Source organism: Zonotrichia albicollis, chromosome 6 (genome assembly GCF_047830755.1).
Source record: "Zonotrichia albicollis isolate bZonAlb1 chromosome 6, bZonAlb1.hap1, whole genome shotgun sequence".
Classification (NCBI taxonomy): domain Eukaryota; kingdom Metazoa; phylum Chordata; class Aves; order Passeriformes; family Passerellidae; genus Zonotrichia; species Zonotrichia albicollis.
In genome coordinates, this window is record NC_133824.1 from 47,675,825 (window position 1) to 47,698,272 (window position 22,448).

Here is a 22,448-nt window from a genome sequence, read left to right on the forward strand (position 1 = left end):
CTGCAGACACCACGGATCAGGGAGGGGAGTGTCCAAGGGTGGGTGCCTGGCACCCCCTGGCCCCTTCAGGGAGGGAACAGTGACACCCAGCACCTACCACAGCTCCTTCCATGGGTGCAGGAGGCAGCCCCACGTCCCTCCTTTGGGGACAGGGACAAGGTGGGGGGGGGGCCCAGGCCCTGAGCAGGGTAGTTTCTTCCTCTCTCTGGGTAAGATATATAATTTCTGCTTCTTTTTTTTTTTAATATTTATATTTATATATATAGATATTTATATATACACACACCTGGTAACTCGGAAAGAGAAAAAAAATAGAATCCGTAACAATAATAATAAAAAAAAGTATTCTGGTTTAAAAACAATCCGTTCCTACCACGCCAGGCGAGCGGGTGATTGCACAAGGCCCACAAGTGGCTGGCGCAGCCGAGGCGGTGCCGGGGCTGCGGCCCCCGAGCCCTCCCCGAGCCCCCGCGGGTGTGTGCAGCCCCCGTGGCCCGGGGGGCACCGGGAGGAGCAGGGGGGACCCGCCCGGCTCTCCGGGAGTCCACAAGCGTCTGGGCACGGCGGGTCCCTGGGGCCGCCGGGGAGCAGGGGAGGGGCGGCGGCTCTGCCCCTCATACCGAGATCTCGTAGGTGGTGCCCCCCACGCCCGAGACCTTCTTGACACCGCCGCGGGTGGGGCTGCTGAGGGGCACCGGCCCTGAGCCCGGTGGGGCCGAGCCCAGGTTCTTGGGCTGCCCGTTGGACTTGCTGTAGGCTGTTCTCATCTGCACCTCGTCCCTGCGGGAAGGAAGCACGGACACAGGGTCAGGAGAGGGAACAGGTTGCTGGCACCCAGCGTTGCCACAGCACTGCCCAACCCAGGGACCACCAGCACCCACTCCGGATTCTGAGCGGCCCATGGTGTGACTGAGGAGGTGTGGAGGGCACCAGCTCTGTTCTGGGAGAGCAGGAAGATTTCTCTTGCTCTTCCCAGCACCTCTCCGCAGGGAGGGGTGTTCTGCTGCCCCAGGGGCTGGCAGGGACACTGGGCAAGGGGCCCCCCACAGACGGCCCTGTGCCATGACAGTACTCACTTTGGTGCCAGTAAGGGCTGCAAGGCCACCTCCTCGGTCTCGGGGCCGCCGGCCTGAGAGGCTGTTTTTTGGCTGCTGTAAGACACGGATTTGCCCAGGTGGGGGGCGGCGGGCTGCTCGGGGGAGCCCAGCGAGCGCACCCGCAGCGCCGGGGGGGGCTCGGGCTTGCCAAAGCGGGGCAGGGCCGGGCGGGTGAGCGGGTTCTTGCCCAGGGGCGAGCGCTTCGAATCGTCCGAGGAGGAGCTGGTGCGGGGGGCGTTGCTGGAGCCCGGCGTCGACTGGATGCCCGAGTCCGCCAGCCCCACGTCCTCCTCCCGGCCCGGGGCCGGCGGCTGCTGCAGCAGCTTCTCCCGCTCCTGGATGGAGGCCACGATGTGGCGGGAGAGATTGTCATAGCGCACGGGCGAGGGCTCGCGGGGCACCGCGTGCTTGGGGGAGGCGGCGCTGGCGAAGCGGCCGTGCAGGTCGGTCTCTCGCTGCTGGGCGATGCGCGCCGACAGGAAGGGCGAGGTGTAGCCCACGGGCGGCTCGGGCTCCGGGCCCGCCTGCACCGACTCGAAGTCGGGGCTGTCGGAGGGCGTGAGCAGGCTGTCGTACGAGAGGCTGCCGTTGCGCGTCTGGTTCACCAGGCTCTTGTAGGAGGTGGAGGTGGTGCCCTCCGAGCGGATGGACTGCAGGTGGCCCGTCTCAAAGCCCGTGCCCTGGGCCGACTTGAGGCTGGAGGAGCGGGAGCCACTGGAGAGAGGGTCAAAGTGGAAGCTCTTGCCAAAGGTGGGCGAGCGGAAGCTCTCGGGTTCCAGGCTCGGCTCCGAGCGGTAGCTGGGCTTGTGGCCGCTGTCACAGATGGAGTTGGGCTCCTTCAGGCTGTTCACTCGGCTCAGCTGAGGGGCAGAGGGGCAGCAGTTACCCACAGAATGACCATGGGGCCCCTGTGGAGCTCCCAATCCACGCCCTAAACCCTTCCCACACCACGAATGGGGTGGCATCTCCCGTGCCACACGAGGCTCAGCCTTACCTTGGCACTGGTGGAGTGGGGCAGGGCTGCCGAGCTGCTGCTGCTGCTGTAACCGGGCCGGTACTTGTACATGGTGGGAGTCGGGAGGCTGTCCTTGCCTAGCAAGCTGCTGTCTGCACCAGGAGAGAGGGGCACGCTCAGGGCGGCTGCAGGCAGGGAACGCGCCGAGCCCCGCCCTCCCTGCCTCAGAACCGACTGCGAGCCTGGGGCAGACAAACCAGGGACAGGAACGGGCTGCAGGGGAGGTGCACCGGGGTGGGAGAGACAGACCGGGAGGAAGGGATGTCCCCACAGCCACGTGTGTGGGGCTGGCACTTCTGTGCCCCTGCGGCAGCCCCGGCTGAGTGACACCCTGGGGGTGCACGGCACGGGGGTGTCAGGGAGCTCCATGGAAGCACACACAGCACAGCCCTCAGCGGGCAGCAGACCCAGGCAGGGCCGGGAGAGCTGTGGGGTCTCCAGCTGCTGCAGAAAGCAGCTGCCACAGGCTCTGCCCATCGCATCCCACCTCTGGCCAGGCCCTCACGGAGCCGGCCACAGACGCTCTGTGCCGCTGAGCCAGGCCCGCCACCACTTCGCCTCCTCCGTCCTGGCAGCGCGGCGGCTGCAAGGCACAGCTCCTGGTGGCTCCAGACAGCGCCACGCTGGCTCTGAGCATCCCCCGCAGGCTTCTCCAAGTGCAATGGGCCACATACACCAGCCCAGGAATGCCGATGTGCTCCAGGTCTGCCCTACGGCCCTGGCTCCTGGCCTGCCTGGTGCAGCCCTGGGCTCCCCTCCCAGCGGCTGCCAGGGCCCTGGTGCCCTCCTTACCCTCAGTGGTGGCCAGGGTTAAGTGTGTCCTCAGGCCCGTGTAGCGGCTGAGGTCGGGCTTAGGTGGGGGCGGCGGCTCGGCGTCAGCAGACTGGCTCTCCGTCACCTCCAGGCTCCCCTTGGACTGCAGAGACAAAGCGCAGGCAGGGTCAGGAGGGGCCAAGGCTTCAGCCCCCCCGGGCTGGCAGGGCACGGACAGCGGTGCTGGGGGCTCCTGCTGCCTCCCGGGCATCCGACAGAACAGGGGGCAGTGCGTGCCCCGGGTGGGTGCTGGAAGTGCCAAGGAGGGGGAACCTCCAGAGGGTGGGGAAGGATGGGAGCAGTAAGGGCAATGGATGGGGCAAGGCCTCATGTGGTCACTGCCACATGGGAGGGGGACAGTTTCCAACCCATGGGGACATAGAACAAGACGACACGGACTGGGACAGGGAACGTGACCAGGCTCTCTTGGTTCTCTACTCACGGATGCAGGCTTGCACCCCTGGGATCCGTGGAGGGCCCCAGCGCAGGCAGCGCTGGTCCCCACCTTCCTCACCTTCGTCCTTTTCAGCTCTGTCTGGATACCATTGTCCATGATCTTGACAGTGATCTGACCATCCGACACCTCGGGCCGCAGGAACGGGGGTCTCACCAGCACCGTCTGCTCGGCCTTCGGGCGCCCGAGGTACCTGGGGAGGGGGGAGGAAGGTCATGGCCTGGAGCCTGGGATGGGGCAGTTTTCCCAGGGATGCAGAGGCCAGGCTCACCTGGGTGCTGGGGAGCTGCAGAGGACCCGGCTGACGTTCTTACAGCAACCGTTGGTGAAGGGGTTGACGCCCCCACGGAACTTGCCCGTCACCTGTGGGACAAAGGAGTGTCACAGCCAGCCACGCCAGCTCCCTCAGGACACCCCCTCAGGACCAGCACAGAGGTACTCTGAGATCCTGCTCCTTTTCCTAGTGCCTGTTTCAGTGCTCAGATACCCTCAAGGGGGTCGGATCTCCTCAATTTCACCTCTTGGGCCCCAGAAGTGCCCGCCTGGCTCCATCCTCTGACTGCACCCCCATGAATGCAACTGCCTCTCAGTCACCCTGTGCTCCACCTCTGCAGCTCAGAGGCCTCCCCCAGCTTTAATCCAACCCGTCCCAGGAAATCCCAAACTGTGTCCCGAGGTGGCCTGGCCAGCAGGCAGTCCCCCCACAGTCCCTCAGACGTACCTGTTCGTTGGTAGTGCGGCCCCTGGCCACGAGCACCACGTGGAAGCCTGTCAGGCCAGCGACGGGAATGAAGAAGAGCCCAGCCACGCACATCACCACCATGCTGCCACAGCCAGCTAAGGAGCAGCCACAGCCCTGCCGGGCACCGCGCCCAGAGCCCAGCCCGCCCTGCCCACCCGCGCTGCCCAGGAGGATACGTGACGGCCATACGGACGCCGGAGAGCTCCTCCACCTGGTACAGGACGTAGAGCAGCCCGAAGCCGAAGACGCCCATGATGTGCGTGGTGAGCGACAGCAGGAACAGGAAGAAGTAGCGGTAGTTGCGCCGCCCAATGCAGTTGTTGACCCAGGGGCAGTGGTGGTCGAACTCCTGCCGGGGATGGGGCTCGATGAGGGGGTGCTGGGGGGCTCCCTGCCCCGTGGGGGGCTGGCGGAGGCCCAGCAGCTCCTCACCTCCACGCAGTTGTCGCAGACGCTGCAGTGGGAGCAGCGCGGCGGGCGGTAGAAGCGGCAGGTCGCGCACCACTTCATGCGCACCTGGATGCCCTTGATCTCCACCGTCTTGTACAGCGGCGCCCGGAAATCGTCCTCTTTGTCCTCGTCCTCCTCAGCTGATGGGGACACCCCGGCATGGTGTCAGGGCCCAGGCAGCCCCTTCTGCCCGAGCCAAAGGCTCCCAGCATCACCTTGCTGTCACCTGGCACAGGGACAGCCAAGGACCCCCAAACAGGCTGGGAGGAGCTCTGCCAGGCCCTGTCCCAGAATCCTGACACCGCCTGCGTCCCAAGGACCCAACATGGGATGCTGAACCCATCCCTGTAGCGCTTGTCACTGCCTGATCCCACCGGGCAGGGCGAGGAAGGCTCCTCACCAGCCTTTTGGGACCCAGAAATCCCCTTTACCTCAGAGGAAGGGTGCAAGGAGGCAGCTCCTCCCGGCCAGAGCCAGACTCACCTCGTGGGAATATGCCTGGGTCCATGAAGGTGGCCATGCTGAAGTTGGCCAGCACGAAGAGGAAGACGACGGCATTGTAGGCGGGGATGATGGGGGACACGTAGATACTGAGCCCTGGGCACCTGCAGGCACAGCAGCCATGAGACCCTCAGACCCTCACTTGTGTCACTCCTGCCGCCTCCCAGCAGTGCATCCCACACCCACACTGCAGCCACTTGTACAGCACAGCCTGGGGAGCACCTGCGGGCCACAGTGGGACGTGCTCCAGGCATCCTTCAGGGAGCAAAATTCCCCTTTGGGACCCCACTGGAGGGTCCCACAGAGCAGTGGTGCTGGCAATAGGAAAAACCAGGCCAATGGCATGGGGGGCACCCAAGGGACCTGCCAGAAAGCAGGATGTCATCCTCCCTGTGCCCCACCAGCTGCTCAGGGGCACAGGGGACCCTGTGAGGGAGGGGACATGAAACCAGCACCAGCTCCGGTTCCTGCAGAGCCACTCATGCTCCTCACATCCTAGGGACAGCTCCTGCAGGACAGGGGGACCCCAGCCAGCATCCAGCTCCTCCAAAAAGGCCGTGGGAGCGCTGTGAGGGAATCACCCTGCTCCCTCCTGTCCCAGCAGGAGGGCTCAGGACAGCGGGCTTCCCCCTTGCAGGCGCCAGCGTAATTCCCTAATCTGCTTTGCTGCTGGGATTAAATCCCACAGATCTAGGGCAGCATCTGTCCCTCTCTTCCCCCCACTGGGCTAAGTGCCGATGGATTTAGGTGGCCGGAGCAGTGTGGGGCTGGGCGGGCAGGGCGACATATGGTGCCAGGGCTGTAATCCCCCCAGGCTGGGGTGAAGGGGCAGGCGCTGGCCCCGTCCCCTCCTCCACCACCACCCACAGAGACGGGTCCCATCGCTGGGGGAGGCAGCCCATCCTTGTCACAGCAGCTCCCAGAGCCATGCCAAGGCTCCAGCTGGTGCAGGGCTCTGTCCCAGGTGCAGGGGGCACCCCCGGGTGAGGAGCAGCAGCTGTGCCAGGGGCAGGGCAGGAGAAGCAGGCACGCCCTTCCAGCACACACCTGGCAGCACAGAGGGTGAGGCAGGCAGGGCGCTCCCAGCACCGGGCACTGCTCCGTGCCCCAGGGAGGCTGGGAAGCATCAGTGGGACCTGCTCTCACAGGCCAAGGCTGAGGCTGTCCCCATCCAGGCACAGGGGTGAGACAGCAGGAGGGCAGACTTTTGGTTGGAAGACATTCCTGGCAAGGAGGACAGCATGGCCAAGCCACCCAGCACACTTATCTTCTTCCTCCTCCTCTCTGGCCCCCCAGGCCCCACACACCACCTTCCCCAAAGCCTCTTCCCCCTCATTCCTGAGGAGCCACCCTGCTGGGCACCCTGGGTGCTGCCTCCCTGCTCCGTATCAGGCTGGCATCTCCCGGGATGGCATTTCCCGAATGGCATCTCCTGGCCCAGCCCCCCAAGCTGTGCCCCGGGCTGGGGAGCGGCTCCTGAGCAGCACCGGCCATGCCGGCCCTGCCGCCTGCACTGGAAGCCAGCCAGGAGGATTCTCCCAGCTGGGACGGGCTGCAGAGGAGGAGTCCTCTGCAATCTGTGCCCCAAACCCTCCGAGAGCAGTGCTGGAAGCACAGCACCTAAGTGACAGTGCCAGGCCACAACCCAAGCAAGGGACAAATCACAGGGTCATGGATCACAGAATTGTTCAGGTTGGAAAAATCCTCAAAGATCACCGATTCCAACTGCTTCCCCAGCACCGTCGGGGCCACCACTGAACCGTGTCCCCAAGTGCCACAGCCACATGTTTTGTGGTGACTCCACCACTACTGCCCTGGGCAGTGCTAGAGTCACCAAACAACCCTTTCCATGAGGAAATTTTCCCTAACATTCAAACTAAACCTCTCCTGGCAGCACCTGAGGCCGCTTCCTCTTGCTCCTTGGGAGAAGAGCCCAACCTCACCTGGCCACACCCTCCTGTCAGGGGGTTGTCGAGTGTGAGGACACACCAGAACCAAGGATCCCATGTCCCTGAGCTGAACTCCTACTCCACTTGAGAGAAGCCTCCCTGGCTCTGCTCTCTGCTGAGAGAGGGCCAGGGAGCTCAGAGGAGCCCTCAAAGTAGAAAATGCCCTTCCAGAAACCTTGTAGAAGGAGCTCCTCTTTCCAGGAAGGGAAATCCCAGCCCAAACCTTTGCTTGAAAGAGATGGAGGGGAGCCAGGAAGACCCATGCCCGGGCAGTCATCCCACACAGGGAACAGCCAACAGGCAGGCTGAGCCAAGCACACGGCCTGGATCCTGAGAGACAGAGCCTAGGGAGGCTGGGAAGGATCCAGCTGCCTCAGAAAGCTCCGGGGCACACAGAGAGGGAGGGACCAGGGGAAGGGAACACCTCTGTGCTGTCCCAGCAGCCAGCCCTTCCTGGAGGGACACACAGCTCCTGGGCCAGGACAGTGGGCTCAGACACACTGATGAGACCCCCTGGGTGGGATTCATGGGCCAGGGCAAGCAGAACATCCTCCACAGGGAACACCAGGACCTGCTGCCTTCCTGACTCCCTGTGCCATGGGAATCCCCACAGAGCCAGTGGCACCATGCTGGTGACCCCACAACCAGGGAGTCACCTCCTGGGATCACCCCCAGCCACTGGAGGGATCAGGGGTTCTCCGCAGAGAGCAAAGGTGCTGCCCATCCCAAGGGAACCTCCTTATCAGGGGAGTGATGTGTTCCTGCCTTTTGCTCTCCTGAACAGAGAGTGCAGGCCCTGCCTCGAGCCCGGGGCACGCGGGGCAGGAGCAGCAGGAGCAGCAGGGAGGCTCCTCCCCATCACCAGCCACGCAGGTCCCACAGCACCCATCGGGCTGCCCCTCAGCATCGGCATGCAACACGCTCGTGGCCAGAGGAGCTGTTGGGACTTGTCCCTGGCAGCACATGAGAGGACTCGGGGAACCTCGGGCACCATGAGTCACAGCGGGATGAGACTCGGGCTTCTTGCTACCAGTCACGCCCGGAGAAGCCTGTCCCTCCCTCCCTGCTGGCATCCCTTCCCCAGCCCCTCAGCCCCTGCACTCTCCCAGGCACAGCCTTCCCTCCCTCCTGGGCTCCCTGGCTTCCCTGGGCTCTGACCCATGGGCTCTCCAAAGGCCTTCGCACAAACACAATCCCTGCTCGCCCTCACACAGGTTTGGATCTGACTGGGAGCGGGCATGGCACTGTGTCCCAGTGGCACTGCCAGCCCCAGGGAGGGGACAGGGAACCTGAGAGCCAACTACACCAGGAGCAGGGACCAGCCAGTGAGGAGGTGCAGGAATGGACAAATGGACCCCAAGAGGGAATTTCCATCCTAAATCAGCACCTGTCTAAGAGCCCAGCAAGCCTGGGACCCCCACTCATCCCAGGGGGAGGTGGGAACATCCCCTCTCCTGCCACCCCTCCCTCCAGGGCAACCGGCCTCATTTCCACTGCCACGTGCTCAGCAGCAGCAGCAGCTCCTAATTAAATTAATCAATTAAAGAGAGTTCTTGGCCCAGAGACACAAATCCTGGATGGACCAAAAGGCATCCAGTGGATAGGCTGGAAGCAACACAACTGGAGCCTTGAGAGCCGTGCCGACCCCTGGCTGCTCCCTGTTTTGGGGATGTCTCCCAGAGCCTGTCCCTACAGCTTCCATTGCACTTCCCAAAGGACCAGCCTTAGGTCGGATGCTGACAGGGGGAAGGGGCACAGTGGCCCCCAGGACCACGCAGGAGGCAAACCTGGAGCCCCACGTCCCTGCCAACCTGCTCCAGCACCAGGCAGACCCTGTCCCAAAGGATCCATCCCGCAGGGAGCGTGTGAAAGCCGTGCCCGGGCTTTAATGGGATGTTCTGCAGTCGGATAAACAACACTGCTGACCTACAATTACAGCGACCTGCCCAGGAGCTCCTGCCCCGGCCAAACCTGCTCCTCCACGGCGCCGGCGCTGCCTCTCACCGCCCGCTGATAAGCGGCTGCTCCCGGTGCTGCTGGCACCCGAGGCTGGGATGGGCCCGGGGTCCAGCTGTCCGGCAGCCACCGTGCCAAACCATTGCCAGCCTGTCCCCTAAGGTCACACACGGGGTGGCACACGCAGCTCGGAGGGCACCGCCCGCTCCCTCTGCCTCTCCTTCATCCCCTGGCACAGCAGCACGAGTCAGCGACTTCCAAAGGCACCAGGCAGCCTGGAGCAGGCAAACCCCGAGCCTGGGAGCCTGGTGACCGCCCGGTGTCCCAGCAGGGGACAGCCACACGCTGCTGAGTGACACTGCCAGCTGCACCGGGCGCTGGACGGGGCAAACCAACCCCGCTCCCCTCTTTGGTTGTCAAGTTCCCCCCTCCCTGCCCAGTTGTCATGTTCCCCTGTCACCAAAGCCACAGTGACCTTCCTGCCACCAATGGAGCCTTCCCAGGGAGTGGCAGCAGCCATGGCACCTGTCCCTTTGGCCTCCCACAGCTCCAGCTGATTCCTGTGGCCCCAGCAGGAAAAGCCCAGGCAGTGGGAGAGGCTCCCTGAAGCTGAGGGTGCAGCTCCTTCCTGCACCCAGCCAGGACCCCAAACACATCCCTGCTGAGACCCCAGGGATGCCCTGCAGGACCTGGTAGCCATTCCAGCTGCCATGCTCTGGCTTTCCTGCCTGGCACACTGTGCCATGGTACCAGCTCAGCTGAGCCACCCTCTGCCAGGCTCCCTCAGCACCTCGAGGTTCTGCTGCCCTGCGTGTCACCCCTCTGAGCACGTCACTAGGGCACGTGTCACCAGGCAGGGAACAGCAGCAGCCCAGGGATGTCACCACGCCTCTCCAGCACTCAGCACCATCTCCCAGCCCAGTGGCCCCCCCAGGCCCCAGTGACCTGCTGGCCACTTCCCTGGGACCCTCTCCAGAGACATGGAACCCTCATTGCCCCAGGGCAGGGGACAGAACACAGCGAGTGATCCGCACTGGGGTCAGAGTTCTCCTCCCTGAACTTTCCTTTGTGGCTCACAAATCGATTACGAAACTAAAAATAACACGTGTCCGACCCCAGCCCACCAATCCACCTCGCCTGGCTCCAAAGGAGAAAGTGATCCATGCCTTTTCCACCCACAGGTCACAAACCAGTTCCCAACCCAGCTGGCCTGGAGCTGAGTAGTGCTTCACCACCAGGACTGCCAGCACGCAGCTTCCCCTGGGAAAACTCATGGAGTGAATGAAATGGCTCCCGCTGTGGCTGCAGCACCCAGAGCACAATACCCCCCTTCCCTCTGGGAGGAAATCCCAGCTCCTGTCCCCTGTCCTTGCCGGCCCTCCCCGCTCTGGCCCAGCCGCTGGGACTCACGTGAAGGCGAAGAAGAGGGTGGTGGCTCCCACTAGGAAGATGGCAGCAGCGGAGACCGGCACGTACTTGCTGGGTTTGAATCTCTTTCCAGAGGCTGCTGGCATGTTGGAGCTGTGGTGGGGGGTCCGCCCCGCAGCATAGCCCAGGCCCCAGAGGACTCAGAGCAGGATGAGAAGGGGAGGGGGACAGGGGCTGACCCCTACTCTGCCCCCACGCCTGCTCCTGGGGCGAGCTCCGACCGGGGCGCGCAGTCTGGAGAAGGCTCTGGAGCAGGAGGCCCAGGAAAGGAGCCCACTCTAAGCTCTGCCCCGTGAGAGCTCCCAGGCACAGGGAAGGAGGGTTAAAAACATTAAAAATTCACAACAGAGAAAGGGATTTGGATTTAGGACAACCGTTGGAGTGGGAATGCTGAGCGCCCTTGCAAGCCTCAGTCCAGGCAGCAGCCCACAGGCAGGCTCAGCAGGGAGAGAATTCCCCGGGCTTCGGCAGGCTGCTTCCTACCCAGCCAGCACCCCGAGAAGAGCACAGGATCAGCAAAGTGCTTGCAAAAAAGCCACTCCGGGAGCCTCTGGGCAGCCACTTCTCCTTTTTAATCCGCCTCTGCTGTGCGCAGCCCCCGGTGCTGCACGGGAGGAGGGGGTGGTCTCCAAGCAATCCCAGCTTCCTCACGGAGCTGCCGTGCCTCCTCCTCCTCCCCTCGCTGGAGGGGTCACGGAAACACTCTCCCTGATTTCACCGGGATCTGGGGCTGGCTGGCTGACGGTGGCCGTTTAATTTTATTTATTTCTCTCTTGTCTGTTAAAGCCGAGGAACAGCTGGTGCAAGGTTGAGCTGTAAATCCTTTTTTTCGAGGGGGGCGGAGGGGAAGGTCTGGCGGATTGTGGGTTTTCCTACTTGCTCCTTTCTCCTGACCCCCCAGGCCCTTCCATGGGCTCAGGATGCACTCGGCGGTTGGGGAGCGACAGGAATTTCATTAAATCTTCTCTGCAGCAACCATTTCCCAGCAGGTGAACAGGAAGGGGGTGTTCAGGGAGCGCCTTTACAACCCCAGCAGACACCAAAGGGTGGAAGGGGTGCTGAGCAGCTCTGTCTCACCCATGGCCCGGGCAGTGCAGGGAGAAACCTCAGTTTGTTCCAAACAGCTCCATTTTTCCCGTCCCCTTCCTTCGTTAAAATCCTTCTTCATTCATTCATCCATCAGTCTTTTAAAAAATACTACATAAAACCATTAAAACTCGAGGTCTGGTGTGCCACAGCTCACCTGGAAAAAACAGCAACAGAAATTAGCATGGCAGAGAAGGGAAGGAGCCGGCTGTCATTAGCCACAGCAGCCTGGCCACGGCGTCTCCCGTCCCAGCCCGGGGGCACTGGCTGCTGCAGGAACTCCAAGCTACTCCCTCTATCCCCGAGAAACCCACCCTGAGTCCTGGAAGGACTGGAGGGACACCATTAATTCCTTCCTGCAGCTCCGGCCCAAATCCCAGCACCAGAGAGTGCTGGCTCCCTGAGGGGCAGGGGCTGAGCAGAGACTCCAGGATTTAACATAAGGGTGGAGACCACAGGAGGAAAAAAAACACCCAGGAATCTCAGCCCCTTCCCTGGAGGGCAGGAGACAGGAGAGGCCCATGGAAAACACCAATCCCATGATCATAAGTGGCCTTTGCAGCTCTGGATTCATCAGGAACTGCAGCGCCAGGACATGGAAGAGTGGATTCGAAACAACAGAGCCCAGGGTTGGATGGGATATTGGGAAGGAATTCTTCCCTGTGAAGGTAGTGAGGCCCTGGCACAGGTTTGCTAGAGGAGCTGTGGATGCCATATTCCTGGAAGTGTCCAAGGCCAGGCTGGATGGGGTTTGGAGCAGCCTGGGATAGTGGAAGGTGTCCCTGCCCCAAGCAGCCACCAGCCTATCACCCATCATATCCCACCAGTTCCTGCTGCCACAGCCACCACTCCTCACCTTGTCACCGTCTGTCACCTGCCCTCCCCTTGCTGCCTCCATGTGCAGGTCCAAGCACAGCCCACAGCTCACTCCTTTCTCCCTTCCAGCTTTCTCTGCCGCCCCAGTTTGTCCTTCGGGGTGGGCAGGGAACTCTCCAGCGCTGACTAAACGCGAGTGAAGGTTGGGAGAGCTGCGGCGCCCAATTAAAGGCGGCTTTAATGACAAGGATGTGTTACCACCAAGTGGGCTCAGCCCCAGCTCACGGCCACTCCGCCTGACTCACCCAGCAACAGCTCCTGCCACTCGGCCTCTGCAGGACCAAAGCTCAACTTCCCACCCCGAGGTGTCCCTGCCCTTGGGAGTGAGAGGAAATGTGGGGCTGAGGCTCTGCCCGGCAGGGAATGTGCAGGTTTCACCTGGCTGCAGCTCCTGAGCGGAGCAAATGGAACAGTAACACCAGGGAAAGCTGTTTTCCATAGCAGGGACAGAGTTCCCTGGAGAGCAGCAGTTTCCCAGCCCCGCTCTGCCTGTTCGGGGAAGAGCCCAACACCCCACAGAGCCGAGCCCAACAGCAATTCCAGGGATGGGCTATCGGAAGCGCGGGCCTGACATCACGGCTGATTGCTTTAGCAGGAGCAATCTGCTCCCTGAGCACCCGGCCCTTTGAACGCTCCGCCATGGAGGCACGGCCACACCTCGGCCTCAAACAGGCGCTGCCAGGCAGAAGGAGCTGTTCCCTGATAATTCCTGCTCCGGAGATCCCCACCCTGCCCTCGCAGGGCGCCCTGGGCATGCGCCTCGTGGCCCTGCCCTGCCCCAGCCCTCCCAGCCAGAGATCCAGGAGCCCTTCCACAGGGGGATCCCTGCGGAGCTGTGCGTGCTGGAGCCAGCTCCCCATGGAATCCCGCACCCCTGAGCAGGGGGAGAGCCCCAGCGCTGTCACTAGTGACACCCCAGCGAGAGGCGATGCAAATGCATCCCTGCTCCAGCTGCCTGTGCCTGGAATAACACCACAACTCATCAAACAGGAGCCCATCCCAGCTCCCAGAGCCACCTCGCTGCTCCTCAGAATGCCTTCCTGATCCCCCACCGTGCTGAGACCCCACAGCACTCCCCAGCCCCAGCCCTGCTGCAGAGGCCCAGAGAAAAAGCTGTCAAAATGTGGGATCTCTGCTCTGCAGTCCTTAAGGGGTCCAGGAGAAACACAAGAAAAACCCACTACAGATTCCCACAGATTCCACAAATTCAGGCCCCAATTCTCCCAAACACACATATTCCTTCCCAGCCCTACAACCTGCCCACCTCTGGTCAACCAACCCTTCCTTTCCCTCCACTTTTGCCCCAAATCCTCTGCCTCGCTGGCCACTTTGTCACTATCCACCAAGGCCACTCACAGACTTCCCTGCTCCAAAGAGCCCCCAGCTCATCTCGCCTACCTGTGGCCTGCATGGGCTCTGCTCTTGCCTCCCATTCCTTTCTGCTCTTGCCTCCCATTCCTTTCCCTCTGCCAATTCCAGCCCAGCAACTCCTCCTCTCCTGCTGCTCCTCCAGACCTGCCCTGCTCCTTCCTCCCCCAGTGCCTGTGTCACTGCTCACTCCCCCTTCCCTCTCCCTCAGAAATTCCACCTGGTTTTCCCATCCCAGCACCTCCTTTTTGGAGCACTTTCCCAGTTCTGCTCTGCTCAGCCACCTCTGGAGCAGTCATCTCCACTCTCCAGGGTTTCTCTGCACTCATACAGAGGAGCTGCTCCTGTTTCCTTCACCTCCATTTCTGGGGATTTCTTCTCATTCCAAATTCCCTCCCTCGGGATATGTGCAAGCACAGCTGCTGTCACCTTCCATTTCTCTGAGCCTGCATCTCCTTTTCTTGGTTCAAGGCCTGTAAAGCCTCACTGATTTCCTCCCTTTCCTCCCCTCCCAGCCCTGTTCTCCTCCTTCCCCACTGTGCTCATCTGCTCCAGCCCCTCTCCAGCCTTCCCACACGCAGCCAGGCGTTCCATGCCTTGTCCCTTCTGGAGCAGGAGGTGCTCCCACCTCTACTGGGATGGGGACACATGTGTCCCCAGCTCCCGACATTCCCTCCTCCCTCACTCTGCTCCTGCCCGGGAAGAGGAAATGCACCTTGGCATCAACCACATGGCCCCTGCCACCCCTGGGATCCATGGCACAGGCAGGACAGACAGAGCTCCCTCCCGGTCACCGGCTCCCAAACCTCCCAAATCCACAGCTCCCAGGGACCTGCCCCGATCCAGCAGAGTTCCCATGGCGCAGGGCAAACACACAAACAATTCCTTCCATGTGAGGCAACTCCCAGACAGGGCAGATCCCAGCTGCAGGGAGACAGACGGGATGTGCTTCACCTGTTCCCACTGTGTTTGGATCAGCTGCAGCCCAGAGTTCCACAGAGCCCTTCCAGAGCTGGCTGCCTGGCACCGTGAGTGAGGGGCGTCCATGGAACAAGGAACTCCCTCCTCCCTCTGCTCACCCTGTCCCTGCACAGCCAGCTAACAATTCACACCCCAAAATCCATCACAGAAAGTGCAAATTTTTTCAAACCTGGCACTGCTCCATAGCTGGAGCAATGCCAGCATGAAATCCCCACTGGTCACTGCCCTGTGTCCAAACCGGAGCACTCGCCCACACAGGACACTTTGGGGACACCTCCCTGCTCCTAATTCCAAAGGAGGATGCACAGCAATGTCTGTCTGGCTGCTCCTCAGCTCCAGGTGCACCTTGCACACCTGCCTTTCTCCCAGCTGGATGTACAGAAGGATCAACACAGAACACGGAGAAATACTCCACTGCAGACAGCCAGAAGGCTGGAATCACTCCCTGCTTATCTCCTGCCCAGGGCTTACACCGCTCCCATCCTCCTTCCGCAGCCCATCCCGCTGCTTTACACGGGATTAGCCCCATTTTATGGCCAAAGCAGGAGGAACAATGCCTCATCCATCGAGGCCGCGTCCCAACGGGCCCCACAGCGAGCAAGGACAGCACCAGCCTCTTGTCACTGTGTCAGGAGACACCGGGCACAGCGACAGGTGGGAATGTCCCCGGACAGGCCCCTCACAGGGGAGTTCAAGGTCTCCCCTTGGACCCACCCAACCACCGCCCTCTCCATTCCCAGATGGGGCTGCTGGCCTGGGAACCAGCGGGAATAAACGCCCGCTAAAGCAGCACCCGGGCCCGGCCCAGGGACGGGGGTGACTGGATTAAGCTCAGGAAGAGGCTCCAAGATAACTCTGGCTTTGATCGGGACAAGGCTCTGGTTGTACTTCACACACCCCAAAAATCCCGAGCAGCCCCGAGTGCAGGGGATCCCTGAGGCCCAAACCCAGCTCTGTGCCGGGGCGGGAGCGGCAGATCCGGGAGAACCGCTCCCGGAGGCACGGGGAGCACGGGGCATCCGGGCCCCTCCCCAGTCGCCGCAGTGAGGGGGCACAGTTCAGGTGTTCGGGAACCCGAGAATTCCCTCTGAGGGGAGGCCAGGCTGGAGCCGTTCCAGTGCCCCGCACCGGGAGCAGGGACGGTGCCGTGAGGGGAGGCCGTGCTGTAAACACGGGTCCCCATGGGCCGCGGTACAGAGGCCGCGCTCCGGTGCCCCACAACAGAGCGGTTGCGGCGTTCCCGGGGCCACCGGGGACAGGCCGGGTGCGGGACAGCGCCCCGGGGCTCCCTGCGGCCGCTCTCGGGCCCCGGGCGGTTTCCAGGCGGGGAACGAGCCCCACTATGGAGCGCTCACCCCGCACCGTGCGCAGGGGCGGCCCCAGCCCGCGGGGCACTGCTCCCGGCCGGCCCCGCACTGCCGCTCCCGCAGCCCCCGCGGCACAGGAGAAGGTCCCGGTGGCGGCGGGGCCGCGGGCACGGCAGCCGGGGCAGGAGGAAGCGGCGCTCCCGGGCAGAGGCACCGCGACCATGGGGCAGGCGGCCGTGCGGAACGGCGGAGCGGGGCCGCGGCCAGAGGGGCGGGCGGGGCAGGGGTCGGTGCCCGCTGGGGCGCCGGGCAGGAGGGGCCGCGGCGCGGTGAGGGGGCACCGGGGCACAGCCCGAGCCGCGCGCGGGGGGAGCCGCGGGGGCAGCGGCGGGGCGGGGGCGGCCGCGGCCGAGCCCCGGCGAAGGGCGCGAGGGAGCGGCGGGCCGGGGAGGCGGCGGCGGTGCCGGAGCGGCGGGGACCCGGCGGGGTCGCGCGGCCCACGTGACTCACCGGCAGGAGGCCGCGCGCGGCGGCGGCTCCGGGCACGGACGGCGGCGGCTGCGGCGGGCGGGACGTCACGCGCGCGCGTGCGCACCGCGCCCCCCCGCGCGCCTCCATTGGCCACCTTCCGCCGGCCCGCCCCGGCGGCCGCGGCGCGCATGCGCAAGGCCGCGGAGCGGGCGTGCGCGTTCACGCCGCGGTGGGCGGCGCCACGGCCGGAGGCTCGGCGCCTGCGCGGGCCGTACCAAACCGGGGGTCGGAGGGGGCGGACGGGACCGGGCGCTGCGCACTCCGGGCGCGGGGGGAGCCCGGGACCGGCAATCCCCACTCCCCTCGGGGACACCCCACCCTCAGCAAACGCTCACCAGCGGCAAAGGCTTCCAGATTTAATAGCAAATAGTACAAAAAGTATAAAACCGAAGGGCGGGTGCTGCAGCAGGGTCACACCGCGCTGGGGGGACAGGGGAGAGCACAGGGAGGAGGAGGAGGAGGCAGGGGGGGAAAATCCTGCCCCTGCCCTACTTGAGGTCCATGAAGCGAATGTCCATGATGAGCAGGAAGTTCTTGGGGAGGGGCCGCGGGGCCGGGGACAGCACGGTGAAGACCTGGCGCTCCAGGTCCACGCCGGTGACCACGATGAAGCCGGCCACGCTGGTCTCGGAGATGTTGTCGTCGGGGCTGTCGGCGGTGCTGACGCTCAGCAGGTGGTGCACCATGTCCCGCCCCGGCGTCACCGGCACCAGCTTCAGCTGGTTGTCCTCCTGCGACATTCCCAGCGGCAGGCATGAGTCCGGGATGGTGGGCGCGCCCACCTTGTAGATCTTGACGTCGGAGAACTTGACGTCGAAGGCGTGCGGGTAGAAGCAGCCGCGGAAGCCGTAGAAGTACTCGCGGATGCGCTCGTCCCGGCACTCCCGGCGGAAGTCCTTAGAGCGCTCCACCACGCCGCCCGACTTGGGCAGCAGCACGGTGCGCACAAAGTGCGGCAGGTCCCGCTTGAGCTCGTTGTAGAGGCGCTCCTGGTCCAGCACCACCACCACGTCCACCTCGAAGGCGGAGGCGGCGTGCACCAGCGCCTGGTAGCCCGAGCTCTTGACCCAGCCGCAGGTGTTGATGACGCAGCCGCTGACAGACGCCCGCCGGTTCACCTCGCAGCGCTGGTTGAAGACGTCGGCCAGGCACGACGTTATCTGCGGGAGGAAGGGTCACACCCAGGCACCCGTGTCCCCATGCCGTCCCCAGTGCTGTCCCCAGATCCTTCAGAACCCTCAAGGCCTCCATTCTCAAATCATGGAACTGTGCAATGGTCTGGCTTGGAATAGATGTCCCTGCCCACCCAGTTCCCTATGGCAGGGACACCTTCCACCAGCCCAGCTTCCTCCAAGCCTCATCCAGCCTGGCCTGGAACACTTCCAGAGATGGAGCAGTCACAGCCTCTCTAGGCAACCCTGAAGGGCCTCACTCTCCTCACATAAAAGAATTTCTCCCCAATATCCAGCTTAAACTTCTCTCACTGTGAACCCATTCCACCCCACCCTATCGCTCCAGATCCTGACAAGAATCCCTCTCCAGCTTCCCCGTAGCCCCTCAGGATGGAAAAGGCTGCTCTGAGGTCAGGGCACAACCTTTCCTCCTCCGGGCTGAACTGCCCCACCTCTCCCAGCCCGTCTCCACAGGGGAGGTGCTCCAGCTCCCTTCATCAACTTCGTCTCCTCCTGTCTCATCCCACAGGTAGGAAGAGGTGACTGGCCGTGCACGAGGCTGTTTTTAAAGCACGTTCTGCTGTCCCCAAACAGCACCTGGGGATTCAGACACCATGCAGGGAAATCGCGGGGAACTCCGGGGCCAGACCCGAGCCGGGCCGAGCCCTCCACGCTCACCTTGTTGTAGAGCTTGATGTTGGTGCCCGGCGTGGTGGAGCCGAAGTGGTAGACGAGGGGGGCCTGCAGGGAGAAGCCCTCCTCCACGTCGGCCGGGCGCTCGATGTACAGCGCGCCCATGGTGCCGGGGATGGACACCGAGCCCTGCCCCACGTCCAGCTCCACGAAGGTGGGCCGGCGGCCCAGGCGCACGGCGTAGTTGAGCAGCAGGCGGCACACGGTGGTCTTGCCCACGTCGGTGGGCCCCACCACCATGACGCGGGGCCCGCGCTCGTCCTCCCGCTCGGCCTGGCGCCGCATCTGCTCCAGCGCCGTGTGCGTGTTCAGGTACAGCAGCATCGGCGTGTCCCGCGACACGTAGGCCACCTCGGTGCGGCCGCTGAGCTGCACGGTGCAGCCGTGCCACGTGAATACCGCCACCTTGGCGCCCGCGTCGAACGTGAACTTCTTGTTGCGGGTGAGCTCGGTGCCGAACACCTCGGCCATGCCGGTCAGCAGCTCCAGCTGCACCGTCTGCCCCGCCTCCACCTCGAAGCGCAGCTCCGTCTCCCGCTCCAGCTCGAACTTGGCCACCTGCTTCTTCTCCTCGCCGCCGTCGTCCGCCATGACGGCGACGCGGGGGTCCCGGGCCCGGTGTCCCCCGGCCGCCGCCGCCGCGACGGAAGTGACGTCAGAGCGGCGCGCCGGGAGCGCGGGCGACACGGGTCACGTGGGGAGGGGGAGTGTCCTGTCCGCTTCCTGCGGCTCGTTTGCATTTCATTTGCATATGGCCCGCGGCCCCGCCCCGAGTTTGCATCTCATCACAGTGGGGCTCCCCCCCTCCCCCGATCCCTCGGGATGAGTCCCGGGATCGTTTGCATGACGCTCGCACGACATTTACACTGTCCCGCCCCCCCCGCTTGATTTACATCTCACAGGGGATACACGGGGGACATGAGGGGACAGGGACACACGGGGGGACACTGGGGACAAGGCGGGACATGGGGACACGGGGGGACAGAGACACACGGAGGGACACTGGGGACAAGGCAGAACACGGGGACACGGGGGCCGGAGGGACGGGGTATCCACGGGAATGTGGGGGGCCATGAGGGAGCGGGAGGTGCCCCGGGGGTCGCAGCTCATCCCCGGCGGCCGGGCTGACGTCGGAGGGCCGTGCGGTGACGTCACGGCGGCGGTGGCGGGCGGTGACGTCACGGCCGCGGGATGAGTCACGGTGCCGTGATGCGGCTCCCGGGCACGCAGGGCCCCCCCGCGCCCGCCCCGGGGACAGCGGCGACATCAGCGGCAGCGGCGGGGACAGCGGCGGGCGGTGAGCGGCTCCCGGGAAGCCACGGAACCCGGTATCCCCCCCATCGTGTCCCCCCGAGCCCCCCACAGCCCCACCGAGCCCCCGGCGTGTCCCGCAGCGCTCCTGACATTCCCCCCCCACCCCCATCCGGCGACATCCCTGTCCTCCTTCACCGCCACCGCAAACATCCCCTCGGCACCTTCACGGGGACCCCCGGCACCCTCCCGGGGAGCCCCGGCATCCCCCCCGGGACCCCCAACCGGCCCCTTGGGACCCCCATCATCATCACCCCCCGTGAGGACCCCCACCATCTCCCGTCAGGACTCCCACCATCCTTCCCCCGGTTCCCCATTCCCCCCGCTCGGTACCCGCAGGTTTCCCCCTCAGGACCCCCATCACCTCCCCAGGGACCCCCCCACGCTTCGAGAAGAGACCCCAGACCCATCCTGGGACGGTCCCCCCGTTGCCCCCCCGGCTGTCCCGGTGTCACTCCGCCCGTTCTCAGCCGGTTCCATTCGCGGAGCGCCCACCCCTGGGAGGCTGCGGAGGGGTTCCCCCTCACCGCCCTCCTTCCCCTCGCAGGCCGCCCCCCTTTTCCGCCTCCTTCTGCCGGGGGGCCCCGGCGGAGCCCCCCGAGCGCGGCCGGGCGGGACGGCGGCTCTGGGCGCGCTGCTGCGCTGCTTCCCGTGCGAGCGGCTGTGCGGGGGCTGCGCGGTGCCCCCCGGGGCGCTGCCCGCCGCCGCCATGCCGCCCCCGGGCCCGGCCCGCCGCCGCCTGCCGCCCGCCGCCCGCCTGCCGCCGCGCACCTTCCGCAGCTACCTGCCGCGCTCGCACCGCACCTACAGCTGCGTGCACTGCCGGGCGCACCTGGCCCGCCACGAGGAGCTCATCTCCAAGGTGCCACCGCCACCCCCGGCACGGGCGGGCACTGTCCCTTGTGTGCTGCGACAGTGGGTGTCCCCTCGCTGCGTCCCCGGGGTGTCCTAGGGCAGCGGGTGTCCCCTTGCCGTGTCCCCGGGGTGTCCTAGGGCAGCGGGCGTCCCCTTGCCGTGTCCCCAGAGTGCTGAGTTTGAAGCACCCTCCCTACCCCCCTCCCGCCAAGGCGCGGTGTGCTGGCGGTGGCATGTGACCCGTGTGGCTCCCACGGAGGTGGCCGTGTCCCCCTGAGTGTCCCCAGGCCGGTGGCAGTGCGGCGCGATGGGAGCAGGACATGGAGGGAGGGGTGCGGGGGACGTGGGGGCCGCACCGGTGACACTCGCTGTGTCCCCACAGTCCTTCCAGGGCAGCCACGGCCGTGCCTACCTGTTCAACTCCGTGTGAGTACCGGGGCACCGGGGCTGGCGGCGGGGAGGGGAGCCCGGGGGTGCCGGGCCGGTGGTGGGAGCCCCGCTGTGCTCGGTGCAGGGTGAACGTGGGCTGCGGGCCGGCCGAGCAGCGCCTGCTGCTCACTGGGCTGCACTCGGTGGCCGACATCTTCTGCCAGAGCTGCAAGACCACCCTGGGCTGGAAATACGTGAGTGCCACCCCCAGCTGGGACCCCCTCCTGCTGCGGGCACTGCCCGGGGGCCACAACCCCTGTCTGGGGGTCACAACCCTGCCATGAGCGCCTCAACCCTTTCCATGGGCATCCCAGGGCACCCCAAACCCTGCCCTGAGCACCCCAAAACCTGCCCTGGGCACCACAATCCCTGACCTGGGCACCCCAACCCCTGCTCTGGGCACCCCAACCCTTTCCATGGTTATCCCCGGGCACCCCAATTCCTGCCCTGAGCACCCCAATCCCTCCTCTGGGCACCCCAACTCTTTCCATGGGCATCCCTGGGCACCCTAACCCTTTCCATGGGTATCCCTGGACACCCCAATCTCTGTCTGGGCACCTCAACCCCTTTCCCTGGGCACCCCAAACCCTTCCATGGACATCCCTGAGCACCCCAATCCCTGTCTGGGCACCCCAACCATTTCCATTGTCATCCCTGGGCATCCCAAACCCTGCCCCGAGCACCCCAATCCCTGCCCTGGGCAGCCTATCCCCTGTTCTGGGCACCCCAATCCCTTCTCTGGGCACCCCAGCCCTTTCCATGGGCATCCCTGGGCACCCCAATCCCTGCCCTGGGCACCCCAGCCCTTTCCATGGGCATCCCTGGGCACCCCAAACCCTGCTGTGGGCACCCCAGTCCCCACCCCGGGCACCCCAATCCCTGCCCTGGGCACCCCAACCCTTTCCATGGGCATCCCAAACCCTGCTCTGGGCACCCCAACCCTTCGCTGTGGACACCCCCAGGGCCCTGGGAAGGCAGTGCCCGTGGGGACACGGGAGTGTGACACTGTGTGTGTCCCCCCACCAGGAGCAGGCGTTCGAGAGCAGCCAGAAGTACAAGGAGGGGAAGTTCATCATCGAGATGTCGCACATGGTGAAGGAGAACGGCTGGGACTGAGGCGGGGCTGGCACTGGGGGGCACCTGGGGGGCGCTGGGTCACCCCCTCCTTGGCACTTTCGCTGTGCCCCCCGGCGCCCCCCGGGTGGCAGCGGCCGCGGGGGTCGCGGGGCTTTTCTAGGGCAATAAAAGCGCTTTTTTTTTAAGGAAGGTTCTCGTTGTCACCTGCCCCCGCGCTGCCACCACCCCTGGCACACAGCCTGGCGCAGAGCGGGGTCCCTGGTGCCCCCAGCCTGTCCCTTCCCCTCCTCACACGCAGGAGGCAAGAGGTGGATGGTGCATTTATTGGGACCCCGAACTGGCGGGGAAACTGAGGCA

At 64.6% G+C, this 22,448-nt stretch overlaps 3 protein-coding genes across 3 annotated transcripts; 1 reads left to right on the top strand and 2 right to left on the bottom strand.

The window, feature by feature from the left end:
* Positions 1 to 172: 172 nt before the first annotated feature.
* ZDHHC5 (zDHHC palmitoyltransferase 5) lies at positions 173 to 16,688 on the bottom strand. Its single transcript, XM_074543536.1, has 12 exons — positions 16,534 to 16,688; positions 10,388 to 11,648; positions 5,055 to 5,176; positions 4,554 to 4,711; positions 4,298 to 4,470; positions 4,101 to 4,203; positions 3,651 to 3,742; positions 3,440 to 3,572; positions 2,905 to 3,028; positions 2,092 to 2,204; positions 1,077 to 1,957; positions 173 to 780 (listed from the first exon to the last, which is right to left on the bottom strand). The coding sequence occupies exons 2-12, from the start codon at positions 10,489 to 10,491 to the stop codon at positions 615 to 617; spliced, it is 2,169 nt and encodes a 722-aa protein (XP_074399637.1). The 5' UTR covers positions 10,492 to 11,648; positions 16,534 to 16,688; the 3' UTR covers positions 173 to 614.
* A 208-nt stretch (positions 16,689 to 16,896) lies between these two features.
* Positions 16,897 to 19,328, bottom strand: CLP1 (cleavage factor polyribonucleotide kinase subunit 1). The gene is made up of 2 exons (XM_074543632.1): positions 18,405 to 19,328; positions 16,897 to 17,714 (listed from the first exon to the last, which is right to left on the bottom strand). The coding sequence occupies exons 1-2, from the start codon at positions 19,008 to 19,010 to the stop codon at positions 17,043 to 17,045; spliced, it is 1,278 nt and encodes a 425-aa protein (XP_074399733.1). The 5' UTR covers positions 19,011 to 19,328; the 3' UTR covers positions 16,897 to 17,042.
* A 263-nt stretch (positions 19,329 to 19,591) lies between these two features.
* YPEL4 (yippee like 4) lies at positions 19,592 to 22,276 on the top strand. Its single transcript, XM_074543650.1, has 5 exons — positions 19,592 to 19,747; positions 20,278 to 20,592; positions 20,968 to 21,011; positions 21,100 to 21,208; positions 22,041 to 22,276. Exons 2-5 carry the CDS (start codon positions 20,440 to 20,442, stop codon positions 22,128 to 22,130), a joined length of 396 nt encoding a protein of 131 aa, XP_074399751.1. The 5' UTR covers positions 19,592 to 19,747; positions 20,278 to 20,439; the 3' UTR covers positions 22,131 to 22,276.
* The last annotated feature ends 172 nt before the right edge of the window (positions 22,277 to 22,448 follow it).

What these genes read in the sequence shown, in the direction of transcription:
- ZDHHC5 (XM_074543536.1), bottom strand. Translation starts at nt 10,491, where the DNA reads ATGCCAGCAGCCTCTGGAAAGAGATTCAAACCCAGCAAGTACGTGCCG. An exon ending in ACCCTCTTCTTCGCCTTCAC is followed by an intron (nt 5,177 to 10,387) that starts GTGAGTCCCAGC and finishes CTGTGCCTGCAG; the next exon opens with GTGCCCAGGGCTCAGTATCT. An exon ending in CAGCCCTTACTGGCACCAAA is followed by an intron (nt 781 to 1,076) that starts GTGAGTACTGTC and finishes TCCTTCCCGCAG; the next exon opens with GGACGAGGTGCAGATGAGAA.
- CLP1 (XM_074543632.1), bottom strand. Translation starts at nt 19,010, where the DNA reads ATGGCGGACGACGGCGGCGAGGAGAAGAAGCAGGTGGCCAAGTTCGAG. An exon ending in ACATCAAGCTCTACAACAAG is followed by an intron (nt 17,715 to 18,404) that starts GTGAGCGTGGAG and finishes TTCCTCCCGCAG; the next exon opens with ATAACGTCGTGCCTGGCCGA.
- YPEL4 (XM_074543650.1), top strand. Translation starts at nt 20,440, where the DNA reads ATGCCGCCCCCGGGCCCGGCCCGCCGCCGCCTGCCGCCCGCCGCCCGC. An exon ending in ACGAGGAGCTCATCTCCAAG is followed by an intron (nt 20,593 to 20,967) that starts GTGCCACCGCCA and finishes GTGTCCCCACAG; the next exon opens with TCCTTCCAGGGCAGCCACGG. An exon ending in GCCTACCTGTTCAACTCCGT is followed by an intron (nt 21,012 to 21,099) that starts GTGAGTACCGGG and finishes TGCTCGGTGCAG; the next exon opens with GGTGAACGTGGGCTGCGGGC.